The sequence below is a fragment of the Gopherus evgoodei genome, chromosome 7 (genome assembly GCF_007399415.2).
Source record: "Gopherus evgoodei ecotype Sinaloan lineage chromosome 7, rGopEvg1_v1.p, whole genome shotgun sequence".
NCBI classification, from domain to species: Eukaryota; Metazoa; Chordata; order Testudines; family Testudinidae; genus Gopherus; species Gopherus evgoodei.
The window spans coordinates 6,054,278-6,071,074 of record NC_044328.1 but is presented as its reverse complement, the minus strand read 5'-3'; the positions used below and the strand labels follow the sequence as shown (position 1 = coordinate 6,071,074).

Here is a 16,797-nt window from a genome sequence, read left to right as displayed (position 1 = left end):
AATACAAAACTGTTGACATCTTTTAGCATAGTAAGTGGGTGGCACTAGTACTGTGCCTCAGTGTACTCAGTGAACTAGTACTACTATTTCTTCCCATTTTCATTGATCAGATATTTTTGATATAAGTAAATATTCACTAACTTTAAAACTCATTAAAAGAACAAAAGGATCCTCTTTCTAATTATGTGAATGGCTAACCAATGTAGAACTCCTGCAAGCAGTATTCGGTCACACTTAATGGAAATATTCTGTCTTTCTCCATAGGTATATTCTTTTATAATGGACATCCAATAAGACAGGTGGATGTTGTTGGGACAGTGGTTCTAATAAAAGAACGAGATGCCTTCTATAACTATGGAGGTAAGAAGAGTTTTGTTTCTTAGCATTTCCTGGATTCCAACCTTCGTAACCATTAGAACCTAGAAGTTGCCTCATTGGTTTGGACCATTGTCTGTTCTTGAAAAGACACTTTTTCTTGATTATACTTTTCACTGTTTTATACCACATTTCAGATGAAGATTTCAAAGCATTTAAAAAAGGCAGGAATGTATTATCCCTGTTTTACAGGTGGGGAAGCTGAGGAGGCATGATTAAGTACCATTGATTTGCAGTGTGGCCTTGGGTGAGTCAGAGCAGGGAATAGAATCCAGAAATACAGACTCTTGCTCTTAACTTGTATGCAAAAATCTTATCAAATGTAAATAAATCTGATGGTTTCTGCAAAGGGGAAGTCACTTCTCTTTTCTCCTTACTAGCTTGTGAAGGGATCCCTTCTAGTTTTTTTTTTCCTTTCTGCCCCATATCTTAGGGCCAGAGTTTTAAAGGTATTTAGGTATGCAAAAATGCAGATGGGTGTCTAGTGGAATTTTCCAATTGGCATTTAGGTGAGTTAAGAGCTTTTGAAAATCCACTGGGTGCCTATTTGCATCTCTGGGTGCCATATAGCTTTAAAAAACTGGGCTTTAGCCATCATCCTGTTTTGCAAAGGCACACTAATTGGGATTCTGAATCCACCCATGCTAGTTAGTGGCTGAAAGTCTGCTGTTCAATGTGATGAGTCACTTGCTATCTACTCCACTAGTAATAGAATATTTATTCTTCCCCAGTGCACCAGTCCTTGCCTTCATCCACAAGGAGCTTCTCCCCTCCGCTCCAGCTTTTCCCAAACTTCAGAAGTTTTCACTAAGCTGCTTTTTTTTTTTTTTTTAAACTCTACTGCCAGGCCTTTGTACTAAATTGGAATTTCTGCTGTAAAGAAGGGCACACTGGAATAGTGATGCACATCAGGTTGGCTGGGGGACCTGAGGAGAGGAAGGGTGGGATGGGACAGTGGTTATGGCATATGCCTGGGACTGGGGAGATCAAGATCCAGTTCCCTGCTTCGCCAAAGTTTTCCTGTATGGGTTTGGGTGAGTCACTTAATCTCTTGTGCCTCTGTTCCCCATCTGTAAAATGGGGATTATTACACTTCCTGCCTCATAGGAGTGTTGTGAGGAGGGATAAAAGATTGTGAAATATTCAGATGCTGTGGTAATAGGGACCATGTAAATACCTAAAATAAGAGGTGGAAGGATGATCCATGATGAAAATGAAGTCAGAAACCTAATGAGATCTTGTATTGGACATCACTTCAAATACTAAAGTGTTGCCTGTGTTTAGATTGTCTGTCTGTCTTTTCTGTTTTGGCAAGCAGTTGGCATAGTTGGATGCTGCTGCAGTATAATAATAAAAGGATCTGAGTTTGCAAGAACATTTGAAGGGAAATGGGGTTCCACATATTGGTCTAAGGTAGCTCAAGACATCTGAGCAGTGCAGGATACAGATGAATAAAAACAAAAGAACCTGAGAATGTGTGGACTTAAGGTCTCGGATGCTAGATCAACAGGTTTGAATAGAGCTATTGTCTAGCCTGCTCTCCTCCTACCTTTTTGCATCCAACTCCACTCCTGTTTTGTTCAACCGTTCTTGGTTTAGCTTTCAGCACCCCTCCCTGTCCTGTTCTCAGGCTCAGTCAGGCTGACTCCACCACTGTAAATTGTAACTTCTCAGTATCCTGCTCATAACTCTTTACATCTCTCAGCTAAACAGTCTCTGATTGGTGAGGCAGGGAGCAAGTATTGCATCAGCTGTAGAACCTCATACTGTTCAGCAGTCAATCTCCTCCCATCTGTTTTTAAAGGTGTCCTTGTATTTTTGACTTTCTGATATATAAAGAAGACCTGAAAGATATTTTCGCCGTCTCTTCCCTTGAACACACACGTCTGTTTCTGCTTGGATTTTCTGTCTGACTGTCTATCAGACAAACAGTCAGTCAGTCAGTTAGTCATTAGAAATCTAAGGAAGACTATAGTGACTGAAGAACTTGTGGTGAAACGAGAAAGGGATGAAGTCTGGTCAACTAAGAGGGAAAATAAATTCTATCTACTTTTTTTTTCTTAACTATTATTTAACATCAATATATAGTGAACATGTAGGAGAAGGGATGTCTGTGATAAAGTTCAGAACCTCCCACCCCTTCTATTAAAGTGAGAAAACTCTATATACATCTCTGAGGCCCAGGGCTGACTCTACTAAGCCGCCCCAAGCAAAAAAAGAAAAAAGAAGACGATGCTCGCACTATGCTGCCCCTTAGCGTGTACCGCCCCAGGCACATGCTTCCTCTGCTGGTGCCTGGAGCTGACCCTGCTGAGCCCTCCAGGAAGTCTTTTAGCAAAACCAAGCTTGACTAGACTTGATGATGTTTCTAGACTTGAAGGGAAAAAAACATACTTGAAACAATGCAAAGCCATTTTTTTCTTTGACATGCTGGCTTGACCCCCTGTAGAATGCACCAGTTTGGTTTGCGTAGCAGTTTCAAGCTTGGGCAAACTGCGAACAAAGAACTTCTAGCTGAATTTAAACCAGGACCTTGACAGAAGCAGGGAGAGCTAAGGGGAACCCAGACTCCAGAGGCTAGAGTTTCTGGGAACTTAGATCTGCCTATGACCTCCGTCAAGGGATAGTAAGACTTTAGGTAAGATAGACGTGTTAGACCTTGCAGTGTTTTTAAAATCCTTTTATTCATTAACCATAGAAACAAAGCATGGTGTAACAATACTTCTGTCTTTGGGTCACTGTAATCCATTGGTCCTGAAGAGAAATACTGCAAATACCCTAGAGGTCCAGCTGGGTTCAGTAACTGGAGTCAGTCTGCAGGCTCTTGTAACTTAGGAACTGGTCCAAGAGTGGGAGAATCATGAGATTCTCCCCTGAGTGTGCCTACATTTGATCTGGGAAGCGTGATTCATAGCTTGCATAGACATACCTGCACTACTCTGCTTAAGCTAGTGTACTAAATATAGCAGTGTGGCTGGGGTAGCCTAAGCGGCAGCTTGGGCTTACTGCCTGAATACATACCAGGAGGCCCAGATGGGTATGTACTTGGACAGCGAGCCTGTGCCACCGCCCAGGCTACCCTGGCTTCACTGTTATCTTTACCATGCTGTCTCAAGCAGAGCTAGCACAGGTATGTCTGCACAAGCTAGGAATGACACTTCCGAGCTGAAATGTAGAGGTACCCTCTGAGGGGCGAAGGCATGAAGCCTAAGATCTGAGAGAGGGTGCCCTCAGAGGCCAGAGAACAGGTCAGAGTTTCAGCTAGTCCTGAATTGTGACACTTGCATTGCTAGAACAGGATCTTTGTGCTCTGCTCTCTTATTTACAAAATAGTTTATTTCAAGGAAATTGATGGATGTTGGCTGGACAAGTTCCTTCAAACAGTTTTGTTTTATCTTGATCTCTATGGAACAATAGAATCATCTGGTGGTTTGGTTTTTGCTTTTTGACTTCTCCTTCTTCCCAGTTCATTGCCAATGGTAGGACTACAGTAGGTAGTATCGTCTGTCTTACCTGTAGGAGACCGCAGCTTTTCCTCTTTGTATGAAACCGCTTTGACGGGTTGGATCACAGAACCCCCCCCTTGGGAGCTGCCACCTGATGTGCCAAGACTAACTCTGCTCCTGCTTTCCCTACCAGCTTGGGACCCCAGCACCCTGTCTTGCTGAGTCAGACACTCCCATCTGCTCCAACAAAGACCCAGGGTCTGAATTACTTGCCCCAAAGCTGCAGGTTTACCTGAAAGCAGCTACCAGTATTGTTCCTGTCTTTAACTCTCAGTTTAACGCTCAACTCACAATGGGTCTAAACCCAAATAAATCCGTTTTACCCTGTGTAAAGCTTATACAGGTTAAACTCATAAATTGTTCACCCTCTATAACACTGATAGAGAGAGATGCATAGTTGTTTGCTCCCCCAGGTATTAATACATACTCTGAGTTAATTAATAAGTAAAAAGTGATTTTATTAAATACAGAAAGTAGGATTTAAGTGGTTCCAAGTAGTAACAGCCAGAACAAAGTAAGTGACGAAACAAAATAAAATAAAATAAAATGTGCAAATCTATGTCTAATCAAACTGAATACAGATAATCTCACCCTTAGAGATGCTTCAGTAAGTTTTTTTTCCTCAGTTTTTTGGATGCCTAACTTGAGATATAGGGCTGGAGGTGCCAAGCAGCGTGGTGATAAAAATTATGGACGCTCAGCACTCCTGAAAATCCGACCCAAGCTGCCTTGAGTTGACCACTCAAAATTAGAAGCTACTTTTAAAAATGTTAGTTTAAACCCCTTTCTGCTTCCATTAACTTCATTTTTATATATAATATAGTGCAATAGTACCTAGAGGCATTGAATCAGGATTGTACTAGGTGCTGTACATACACACGCAAAGATGTGGTCTTGGTCCCAAAGAATTTATAGTCTAAATATTAAAGGGTAGTAATACTTGCCTACACTGTGTGGGTTTTGTAAGGCCTAATTAATATAATATATTCTAAAATGAAAGGGGCCATAGATGTGCAGAATATAGTAGGTGGGTTTTGTTTCAGTGTATTATGATTTTACTTAAAATATTTGAGTGAACATTTGCAGTGCAGTTTTCAACAGATGCAGAGACAGGATGCTGCAAAAGTCTAAACTGAGGACTACTTTTGGCATGTGATTCAGAATAAGATGAAGTATTATACTATTTAGAAAAATAATGCAAATAACGTGTCCTTCTTTGGCTGAGCCAAAGGGGTACTGACAAAACAAGTAGGGCTGTGCTGTATGTTAAGACCTCTTGGAATGCCAAGACCACTTGTTTCCTTGATTACTGCAATTCTCTTACAGTGGATGACAGTACTGGGGTCATAAACTGCATCTGCTGGAAAAATCCCAGGGAAGCAGAAAAGCCTCTGTCAGGTAATGTATGAGTACATAACAGTTTTCAGCTATGATTTAATAACACTTCCATTTGTGTGGGGTTTTTTTCAGATCAGATGATAAATTATCAAATCAACACAAGAGCAAATTGTATTCACAGGCACAAAGAATATTTACAAGTACATCCTATAGCCTGGGCTGCTTTGAGAGGCTTACCGCGTAAAATAGCTTCTCCCTATAGTCATCTTGTGCTGTTACTAATGGTGATGTCAACAATAACATTGCATCTATGACCATTAGTACCACTGCTTATCAGGGTGATGTAGCGTTTCAGTTTGACAGTACAAAGAATTTTCTTCTTATGGCCCATTGTGTGACTGCATCTGGTTAAAAATATATCTATATCTATATCTATATATATCTTGGAAACTTGCAATTTGTTACAGCTGCAATTTCCAAACCAAACCAGTTGACTTTTGTGGCCTGTTCCGTTTTTTCTCTGATACATCAGGCATATATGTGTCTGCAGTTTTTCAGTTTGTGTGGATATTTATTTTTCCTGCCCCCCCCCCATGTATGTGACCATCATTGAGTGCCTTGAAAGTTGCCTATAATCACCTGAAAACATGAAGGAAATTGTTCAGTGAGCTGAACTGTTCCAAATCTGCAAAAAAGTGATGATGCACTCCTTGCAGATCAGTAGTAGTGAAATAGTTTACTTATGTCTGGCTTTCTTTCCTAAGGCAGTTCCCACCTTGCTACTCCTTTAACTGCTTTACATTCAGATTAGGGATATGGAAAAGTCCACTGAAGTCTTACACTGAATTCAAAAGGCTCTGGATCAGACACATTTATAACTGAGATCACACTGTCACCCTGAGGTCAGTTATAAGTTGGGGGAGGAGGGGAATTCTGTGCTGGTGTAAATGGGTGGAGCGCTTTTGAAGTCAGTGGAACTGAGCCCGTTTACACTAGTAGATAATTTGGCCGTGTGTTTAACAGAGCTGATTTTAATGCATGTGTCACTCCCAAATAAGTATATCAAGGTAAAGGATTAATTTCCAAAATATAATACGTCAATAAGGCCACCAAGTTTCTTCTGGAAGGTGTATTAGTCTGTGTTCATTCTGAGCAGGTTAGCAAATGGTGCTGCTACCCTTTTGTAGAATATGATCTGTATTCTTTGAATAATCTCTTTCCATTGGTAAAATAGCTTATAATTTATAAAACCATCTGTTGGAAGGAACAGGCAGATTCTTTTCCAGCCTGCTGCAGCCATGATCGTAGTTGCCAGGATCACGCTTTAGGTTTCAAACAATTAAGAAATCAGCTTGACTCTCAAGCAAAGGTGTTACGTAAATGTGAAGATCTGTCAAGATGCATTTACATCATTACAGTCACAAAATGGCACCACACGACTGCTTTTGTGTTACCTCAGGTGACTCAGGCTTTCCCTTCTATATGAAAGCTCTGCTGATTTTGCTGAGCCTAACAGTCTGGAAGGGATGCCCAATTTACAATTAAAATCTTTGGTTTTGATCACATTTCAGGGTATGTTCTTGGTGAGAAATTGAGATATGTTTTTTCCATGAAGAACAATACCTGAATAGTTTAAAAAAAAAACAAATAAGTAAATGCAGAGCCTTAAATTAAAAACTGACACGTCAGAGACGTGCTGCCTGGGAACTTCAGTGCTGCTGAGCATGCTGCCCTCTTTAAAAGAGGGCACCATGAAACTTAGGTTCTTCTTCAAGTGCTGTCCCTGTGGGTGCTCCACTTCAGGTGACTGAAGAGCAGCTCCCTTATGTGGATGGAAGGGGCTTCGGAGTTGTATGCATAGTGGAGGCTAGCACCGTGAGACCTAGCCTTGTGTCTGAGCTTGAACCTTGAGTAACTGCATAATGGTTCGTAAATGTGTGTTCAGAGGCACAGGTGGCTGCTCTGCATATGTCTGCAACTGGTATGTTATTTAAGAAAGCTATTGAGGTAGACACTGATCTTGTTGAATGGGGGTTGATGAGGGTTCTGCTTTGTGCTATTGATAACACACGTGGATGCAATTGGGAGTCCGTTTTGATCATCTCTGTGTGGATATTGCAGAGCCCTTGGAACATTGGGTTGTGGAAACAAAAAGTTGGGGGGATTTTCGGAAGGGCTGTGTTCTGTCCAGGTAGAATCTTAATGTGTGCCTGACATCTAAAGTACTTAGGACAGCCTCTTGTGTTTTCCCATGGGGTTTGGGATAAAATTTAGGCAGGTGAATCAGTTGATTGAAGTGTAAAGAGGATTTTTTTTTTCCAAAAAGAAAAAGGAGATGGGAAACTATTAACAAACTAAAACTTAAATATAACTAATTAATTCAAACTATTTCTAATTATTTTCCTACGTTGTTGTCGACACTGCTACGGCGCTCCATCTCAGGCTGAAAACAGTTGAGAAGGAACTGAGGGGGTCAGAGCACACGTGTGCTAGATGTGGCGCCAACGGCGCTGCAAGACAGTCACTCCGCATGCGCAATCCAGAGGGACACTGCTACTGAAAATCTCCAATCAATGGCACCAGGATACGCAGACACCTGGAATGGAGCACCCACAGGGACAGCACTTGAAGAAGAAGAGAAGATTACTCACTCTGTGCAGTAGCTGAGGTTCTTCAAGATATGTGTCCCTCTGTGTGTTCCACTACCCACCCTCCTCCTACTACTTTGGAGTTCGCAGTATGGACTCTACTGTAGAGGAAGGAACAGAGATCGATGGGTCATGCATGCACTTGATGAGGCGCCAGTGGCTCCGCAAGATGATCACTGTGCATGCACAACCCAGACAGACACTACTACCAAAAATCTCCAATCACCGGTGCCGGGACGCACTGACAGCTGAAGTGGAGCCAGCCACAGGGACACACATCTTGAAGAACCTCAGTTACTGCGCAGGGTGAGTAACCGTCTCCTCTTAGCTGATCTTCTGTGATAACTCTGCCTTGAAATTGTGACAATGAAAGCATCATTCTAAGATTTATCTCTGATTTCCCAACGTCTTTTGCAACAGGACTAGACACATCTTGCAGCAGTGATCTAGTTGAACAGATGAAGAAGCTCCAGGAAGAGGTGCTCCAGAAAACCAAGCTGGAAATTGGGGATGTTGTCAAGGTCCGAGGTCATATCCGAATCTACAGAGAGCAGCGAGAAATTCAGGCCTCCATCTATTGTGAGCAATATTGGTTTCTCTTAAAAAAAAACAAACCAAAAAAAAACACTTAAATGAACTTGTGACAAGATCACAGTGCTGGATATTAAGTTATTAGCTTCGCTTCAGCTTTATCTCAGAGCATTTCATACATCCTATGTTTGATATGATTTCTGATCTAATACTTCTGCATTGTAATTCTTGGGGTGAAACTGAATGTGTTTTTAGTAAGCAACATAATCTTAGTCCCACAGTACGGTTCACTGAGCAACACAACTCTTCTTTGTAGGTATTCTAAAACACTGGTTCTCAATCAGAGGTACACAGAGGTCTTACAATGGTACATTAACTCATCTAGATATTTGTCTAGTTTTACACCAGGCTACATAAAAAGCACAAACATATAGTACAAACTAAAATTTCATACAGACAGTGACTTGTTTATACTTCTCTCTATACTATACACTGAAAAGTAAGTACAATATTTGTATTCCAGTTGATTTATTATATAATTACACCAGACCCTCACTGGTTCCATGCACTTTACTGCGTTAATGTGAGAACCGCATGATGGCGGGGACTGCGTTAAAATGAATTGCAATTAAAGTAATTAAATTTGGGATCCATGGCCGCGACTGCATTATATGTGAATTCGTGCTATATAGACACGCGTTCTAGCGAGGGTCTGGTGTATATCATAAAAATGAGACAGCCAGCAATTTTTCAGTAATAGCGTGCTGTGCACTTTTGTATTTTTGTGTCTGATTTTGTAAGCAAATAGTTTTTAAGTTGGATGAAATTTCAGGATACACAAGACAAATCAGATTCCTGAAAGAGGTACAGTAGTCTTGAAAGATTGAGAGCCACTGTTCTAAAAAAACCCCAACATACAGTTTATTCTTGAAGTTAATAACAATAATGCGTATAAGGATGCTATCCAGATACTGTGACCTTTGTTATGGTGGTTTCAGTATTCAACTTCAGTTTTCTTTGACTTAGGGAAAGGACCTTCCTAAAGTCTTGCAATGTAATTCGTGGATCATTTACATTGCATTTCACCCAGATCCACATCACTTTGGAAAAACAGGTGACAGTTGTCACAACCTGGTCCAGTCTCATTCTCTGGATTGACACTAATTTGTTGTAATGGAATCCAAGTGCTCGATCCCATGTGCTGAGAAACCACCTGGGTCTGGATAGTGACTGGTCACAGCTCCTACTTCTGGGGGTCTTGGGTTCAGTCCCGCTGTTTGACAGCGGGGACCAGCACCAAGTCCAGCTGCCTGGACCCTGGAACCAGTGCCACAGCCCTCCCGAGCCCCCCAGTTGTTTAGACATTTTCCCCCCATCCCCCACCCCAGAATTCATGTGGCAGTGTGAGCTCTGGTTTCCTGCATCCTTCAGGGACCGCATGGCAGTAAAGCATGGAAACACAGGCTTAGCAAAGGAATTTCTTAGGTCTGGTCTACACTGGGGGAGGGAGGTCCGGGGGAACTGATCTAAGTTAAGCAACTTCAGCTACGTGAATAATGTTAACTGAAGTCCGAATACTTAGATCTACGTACCACAGTGTCTTCACTGTAGTAAGTCAAGGGCTGACACTCCCTCATTGACTCCACCTACACTTCTTGCTCTGGTGGAGTACCAGAGTCAATGGCAGAGTGCTTGACGGTCAATTTATCATGTCTACACGAGACCTAGACACTATAAATTGACCCCTGCTGAATCGTAATGTAGAAATGCCCTAAGACTGACACACTGTCATACTCACTCTCCTTACGCTTACAAAGCACAAGAGAGTTACAGATAAATGGAAAACAAGCTACTGAATGCAGTCCTTGTCTGTCAGATCTCAGCCCCTTCTGTGAGTCTTTCTATTTGATTCATGTCCATTAAGGAGGCAAGGTCCCTTCTTCTGTGCAAGGGTGGCAGAGCCTGCCCAAAAGTATGGGGATGGGGGGCAGGGCCCCCAACCCTCCTCTTCTGCCTGAGGCCCTGCCCTCAGCAAAACAAAAAGCCAGGTAGGCCGGGAGCCAGTGACCAAGGGCAGGAGGGTCCATGGTTCCCTACAACTGCCTGTGCGCTACACACGGCTCTTACCTGGACCTGGCTCTGGTTGGGCGGGGCTGCAGCCCAGCCATGGTAAAAGCCACGTGGGCAGCTGTGGGGTGGCGTGGACCCTCCTGCCCTGGGGGGTGGGGAGAAGGCTGCAGGATGGGGACAAAGGGCCGGGAGCTGCTCTTGACTCCCTCACACCTCCCCCCACTACCTGAGGCAAGTGAAGGGTCCATGGCCCCCCCCAGCTTCCCAGGCTCCCTGGCCGAGCTCCAGCTGCTGGCCTGGCTGGGAGGGGCAGAGGTGGGACCCCTGCCGAAGTGGATAGTCCAGGCCCCCCAACTTTCTAAAAGTGGGAGGACCATGGCCCCCTGGCCCCTCCTATTCTGGTGCTTCTGCTTCTGGGTCTTCAGTTTGACTTGAAGAAGCACATCTTTTAAAATAGTCTCTGCCCTTCTGTCAGATGGGCAAATGAGGAAACTGCAGCTCTTCAAGCCATGTGCTCAGGCTAGGGAGGAATCCAGCTTCCCTTTCTCCCCAAACAGGTTTCTGTGCAGAGACTACCTGCAAGGCCTTGCAGATAGTAACCCATTGTTCCACCTGGGGAAAGTCATTCAATGCTGATGGCCTCTTGATTGTTTTGTCACACCTTCCCACAGGTAGCTCCTCACTACGTGTTGGCTTCCTGCTAGCTAATCGGTGATCCAGTTCAGAATGACTGTAATAAGTGCAGTGTTCATAAAACCAATTCAAAATTGGACACGCCCATTCCCCAAACTATCATAACAATCATTTGCTTTTCTGCAAGATAAAAAGCACTTGGTTTATGGTTGCCTTTTGGTTAAGTAATAACATAAAACATTTTTTCTTTATTATAGAAAAGCAGAGAACAGAATGTGTCAGCTATGTTTGGCATGAGAAACTCTCTTGTGCTGCTCCAGTGTATATTGTGACAGACCCAAACCAGTGGGGTACAGGAGTCTGGTAGAGGGCAAATATACTGGTCACTGGATGAGTAGTTTTCTGTTCTCTGAGTGACCAGAGCAGGGGCTGCACTAGAGTAATCAGGAACCTGCTAGAACCAATTAAGGCAGACAGGCTGATTAGAACACCTGCAGCCAATCAAGGCAGACTAATCAGGGCACCTGGGTTTAAAAAGGAGCTCACTCCAGTCAGGGAGAGGGGAGCCAGAGGAGAGGAAGTGCGTGTGAGGAGCTGGGAGCAAGAGGCACAAGGAGCTGAGAGTGAGAGAGTGTGCTGCTGGAGGACTAAGGAGTACAAGTGTTATCAGACACCAGGAGGAAGGTCCTGTGGTGTTTGGAGGAGGCCATGGGGAATTAGCTCAGGGAGTTGTAGCTGTCATGCAGGTGTTATAGGAGGTACTATAGACGGCTGCAATCCACAGGGCCCTGGGCTGGAACCTGGAGTAGAGGGCGAGCCCGGGTTCCCCCCAAACCTCCCAACTCCTGATCAGACACAGGAGGAGTTGACCGAGACTGTGGGGAAGATCACTGAGGTGAGCAAATCTGCCAATAAGCGCAGGACCCACCAAGGTAGAGGAGGAACTTTGTGACAATGTGTAGTACTGTAGCAGCTCAGCTGTGCTCATCTAGTGAATTAATATCAAAGTCCTGGTCATGTTTGTGGATTTTTGTTTTTTCCCCCCCATATCCTTGCAGATAAAGTGGATGATCCTATGTGTGAGGTTCAGATTTCAAGAATGTTGGAGCTCCCATGCCTCTATAGAGAAGTTTATGATAAGCCTTTCCAAATCCCAGAGGATGCACAGAGGTAAACAGGATACTGATGTTGGTGTTCAGTCTAGGGGTGAAATATCCACACCCCTTAGCAGAAGTTAATGTGGCTCTCCATTGTGGAGATGAATGTCGTGGTCACCAGATTAAAAGCAAAGGATGTTGCGCTGCATGCTGTTGCACTGGAAAAGGCTGCCCTTTAGATTTTCATGGCCAAGATCTTTTGGAGTGGGAGACCAAAACACGAAACATTAGAAGACGTCTCCCATTAACCCCACCTCTGCACATACACACCTAAAAGTATGAAGTAAATTCTTTGGAGGGTACAGCCCTTTGACACAACATTCTTTGCTACAGCCACTGATGTGATACAGCAAACGTGAGAGCCTGTAAAAACAGGTATTGAGGAATATGGACTGTTCCTGAATGGGATGAAAACAATATGCATATGCATTGATACAGCTAATGAAAACAGGATGCAAGTGGGCATGATGATTTAACGGAGAAGTTGTAGAGGCAGTAGCTTAATTTAATTATCTGAGATCATATACTTCCAACTAGAGAGGCTGTTACAAGGAAGAAAACTAAGCATTGGGTTGCCAAACTATGGCCTCCCTTAAGTGTGGAAAAAATATGGCATCTCAATGGATAAAGCTCTGACTGGTGAAAAGCCTAACTTTCTCCATAGAGATTTATGGATGTGAATCATGAGAAGTTTTACTGCTGACAGGAAAAAAATGTAAGCTTTTGAAATGTGGTGCTGGCAAAGGCTGTTGCATGAAGACAAATACCTGTGTTCGAAATATTATTGGAGGGAAGCAGACCCTAATGTCTGAAATCAACAGATGCAAACTTATCTCCTTTGGTCATATTAGGCATAGAGATGGAAATAACCTTGAAAAAGTTATTATGGAAGGAATGGTGGAGGGTGGTTGTAGGGGATGAGCATCAAGGAGATGGATGGATGGTGTGTGGCAGGTCACTGAAAATTCAGCTGCTGAGTGCTTGCAGTTAATGATGGATTGTGAAGGTTTTCAAGAGTTCTGTTATAATGTCACTGATATTCAGAGATGAATAAATGGATTTACTACTTACAGCTCTTTAGAAATTGTGAAAGAGGGGAGGTGTGTGTATGTGTCACTCACACCCAGGACTCGTCTGTACTACAGATGTTTGCTGGCATAGCTATGCTGGCAGAGTCCCATGGTTGGAGACGCAGCGTAAGCCGACAGGATTTCTTCTGCTAGCATAGCTGAACAACAACACAAGCTCTCTTCTATTGGCAGAGGTGCATGTACACCTGGGGGAGAGGGGTTGCTCCCAGTGCAATGCTGGGTCAAAAAAGCTAATCACTATTCCTCAGTCTATACATCTAAGGATAGGAATAGGGAGGTATTTTACCTGTGATTGGGGTGTGTGTGTGTGTGTGTGTGTTTTAACTATGAGGGTGATTCACCATTAAAACAAACTACAAAAGAGCATGATGGATTCTCCATCTCTCTTGAAGTCTTCAAGTCAAGACTAGGTGCCCTTCTGGAAGATAATCTTTAGCTAGATGCAAGTTACTGGAATCCATACAGGGCTAAGTAGGTGAAACTTAATGGCCTGTGATATACAGGAAGTCAGACGTGATGATTTGATGATCTTTCTGGTCTTGAACTCTATGAATATTTTGTGATCAGCCTACATTTATCCAGCAACAAAAATGTGATGCTTTTAGAAAGGAGGATTCCTAGCTCTCTCAACTGGTGAAAAGCTCCTGTTTCTAGTCCTGAGGGTTGAAAGAGAGCAGATACTTAGACCTGTCATGGGTCCAGGAATGAATGTCATCCTGTGCCTCAGATCTGCATAACTTTTGGGGCAGAAATTCCTCATTTTGGTTTTGGGGATTGGGCATGGAGAGAGAGAAAATAATGTTTTTCTAGCAGAGTTAGGTGGGAAAATGAGAACGTGTAATTCTTCCCCCAAGTTTAAGATGTTAGTAGTACTTGTGAGGAAAATATGGGTTAGCATGCAGAAGGAAGTTGCAAAATGAATACAATTTGTCACATAGGTTTTCCTGCTCTGTGTGAGCATATATATAAATGGTCAAGATTTTCAACAGTGGGTGCCTAAACAAGTAGCTGGACCTCAAAAGTGCTGAGCACCCAGCAGCTTCCATTGACTAGAATCAGAAGCTTTATTCCATCAGAAAGCTATGAATCCCCCTTTCCAATGGTCTGAGATCTTTGTTTCTTGACACCATAGATCATGAGAGATCAGACCTTAAAATCACAACATTATTATATCGCCTGTCTTCTATGGAAGCTGACAAATACTTGGCACACATGAAAATCAGGGTGTTTATTTTGGTGCCTAAATAAGGATGTAGAGATAAGATTTTTCAAGAGCACTTAACGCAGTACGTAAGTCCTATTGACTTCTGCTTAGGCACATTTGAAAATCCCACCATCTGAGCTGAACTGGTGCCTATTTTTTAAAAACTTGGCTATATACTTTTTGTTTTGTGACAAAAGCTTTGTATCCCTATAGTGCCCCAGGTGGTCTGAACCTTAGAAGCTCAATTGACTTGCTGGGCGAGAAAGTGAAAGACTTCTTATTGGAGAACAGAATTCAGACCTTTTACCAACAGGAGCTGGAAACAGTTGATGATTTGGTGTCATTGGCCAGTCAGCCTGTGTCCAGGACTGACTCTAAGCAGGTAAGTGCAGTAATTGCTGGCTTTTGAGTGTTGAGTAGGAAAATAGTGCCTCATGCTTGCTATCAGATTTGTGCAAGTGGAAATGTCTTGGGTTTTCAACCATTTCTGCACATTTAGGTGCCATTTCCTGACCTTTAGCTATAGGCATGAATTATTGACAGTACCTGGGAAGCCCTGTAACTTTAGGCATTTAAAATGGGGCTGGAGAGCAGAGCCGGAAAACTCTATTGTAGGCAGGGCCAGCTTTAAGCCAATTCCCTGGAATTGGGCCCCATGCCAAAGAGGGCCTCGTGCCTAAGGGGGCCCCATTCCAGGGGTCTTTGGCGGCATTTCGGCAGCAGGGGTCTGCTCCGGGGGTCTTCGGTGGCATTGCGGCGGCTGGGGGTCCTTCGGTTCCACGGAAGACCCGGAGCAGACCCCTGCTGCCGAAGCCCCGAACGGCTGCCAAGTATTCCAGTCAGGCCCCGTGGGCCATAAAGCCAGACTTGATTGTAGGGAACAATATTATGCTAGCTGCAGGGGTGTACTACATAATCTAATAAAGGCTCTGTTCAAACTCTAACTTTCATAGATCTATGAAAGCTAGATACGCACTGGAAATAACCGTGTATGAGATCTCTTGAAGGCACTGGTTTCAGAGTGGTAGCAGTGTTGGTTTATATCAGCAAAAAGAACAAGGAGTACTTGTGGCACCTTAGAGACTAACACATTTATTTGAGCATAAATTTTCGTGGGCTAAAGCCCACTTCATCAGATGCATGTAGTGGAAAATACAGTAAGAAGGTACACCACCACCACCCCCAACCACACAGAGATAACATGAAAAAATGAGTGTTGCCATACCAACTCTAATGGATTAAGGTGGGCTATTATCAGCAGGAGGAAAAAAAAACTTTTGTTGTGATAATCAGGATAGCCCATTTCAAACAATTGACAAGAAGGTGTAAGTAACAGTAGGGGGAAATTAACATGGGGAAATAGTTTTTAGTTTGTGTAATGACTCATCCACTCCCAATCTTTATTCAAGCCTAATTTAATGGTGTCCAATTTTCAAATTAATTCCAATTCAGCAGTCTCTCGTTGGAGTCAGTTTTTTAAGTTTTTTTCGTTGAATAATTGTGACTTTTAGGTCTATAACTGAGTGACCAGGGAGGTTGAAGTGTTCTCCAACTGGTTTTTGAATATTATAATTCTTGACGTCTGATTTGTGTCCATTTATTCTTTTGCATAGAGACTGTCTGGTATGGCCAGTGTACATGGCAGAGGGGCATTGCTGGCACATGATGGCATATACCACATTGATAGATGTGCTGGTAAACGAGCCTCTGATAGTGTGGCTGATGTGATTAGGTCCTATGATAATGTCCCCTGAATAGATATGTGGACAGAGCTGGCATCGGGCTTTGTTGCAAGGACAGGTTCCTGGGTTAGTGTTTTTATTATGTGGTGTGTGGTTGTTGGTGAGTATTTACTTCAGGTTGGGGGGCTGTCTGTAAGCGAGGGCTGGCCTGTCTCCCAAGATCCGTGAGAGTGAGGGATTGTCCTTCAGGATAGATTGTAAATTCTTGATGATGTTCCGGAGAGGTTTTAGTTGAGGGCTGAAGGTGATGGCTAGTGGCATTCTGTTACTTTCTTTGTTGGGCCTGTCCTGTAATAGGTGACTTCTGGATAGTCTTCTGGCTCTGTCAAACTGTTTCTTCTCTTCAGCAGGTGGGTATTGTATTGTAGGTTTAAGAATGCTTAACAGAGATCTTGTAGGTGCTTGTCTCTGTCTGAGGGGTTGGAGCAAATGCAGTTGTATCTTAGAGCTTGGCTGTAGACAATGGATCGTGTGGTGTAGTCTGGATGAAAGCTGGAGGCAT

General features: G+C 43.2%; 1 protein-coding gene across 8 annotated transcripts in view; it reads left to right on the top strand.

Moving 5' to 3' along the window:
* The window catches only part of STN1 (STN1 subunit of CST complex), a 71,674-nt gene that overhangs the window by 33,334 nt on the left and 21,543 nt on the right, over positions 1-16,797 (top strand). For 7 of the 8 annotated variants that reach the window (XM_030571374.1, XM_030571367.1, XM_030571368.1 and 4 more), the window contains 5 exons: positions 265-360; positions 5,208-5,279; positions 8,288-8,446; positions 12,160-12,271; positions 14,767-14,935. In XM_030571374.1, coding sequence (XP_030427234.1) covers positions 265-360; positions 5,208-5,279; positions 8,288-8,446; positions 12,160-12,271; positions 14,767-14,935 — 608 coding nt within the window. The remainder of the gene's footprint in view (positions 1-264; positions 361-5,207; positions 5,280-8,287; positions 8,447-12,159; positions 12,272-14,766; positions 14,936-16,797) is intronic. The other variant, XM_030571372.1, reaches the window with a different exon arrangement.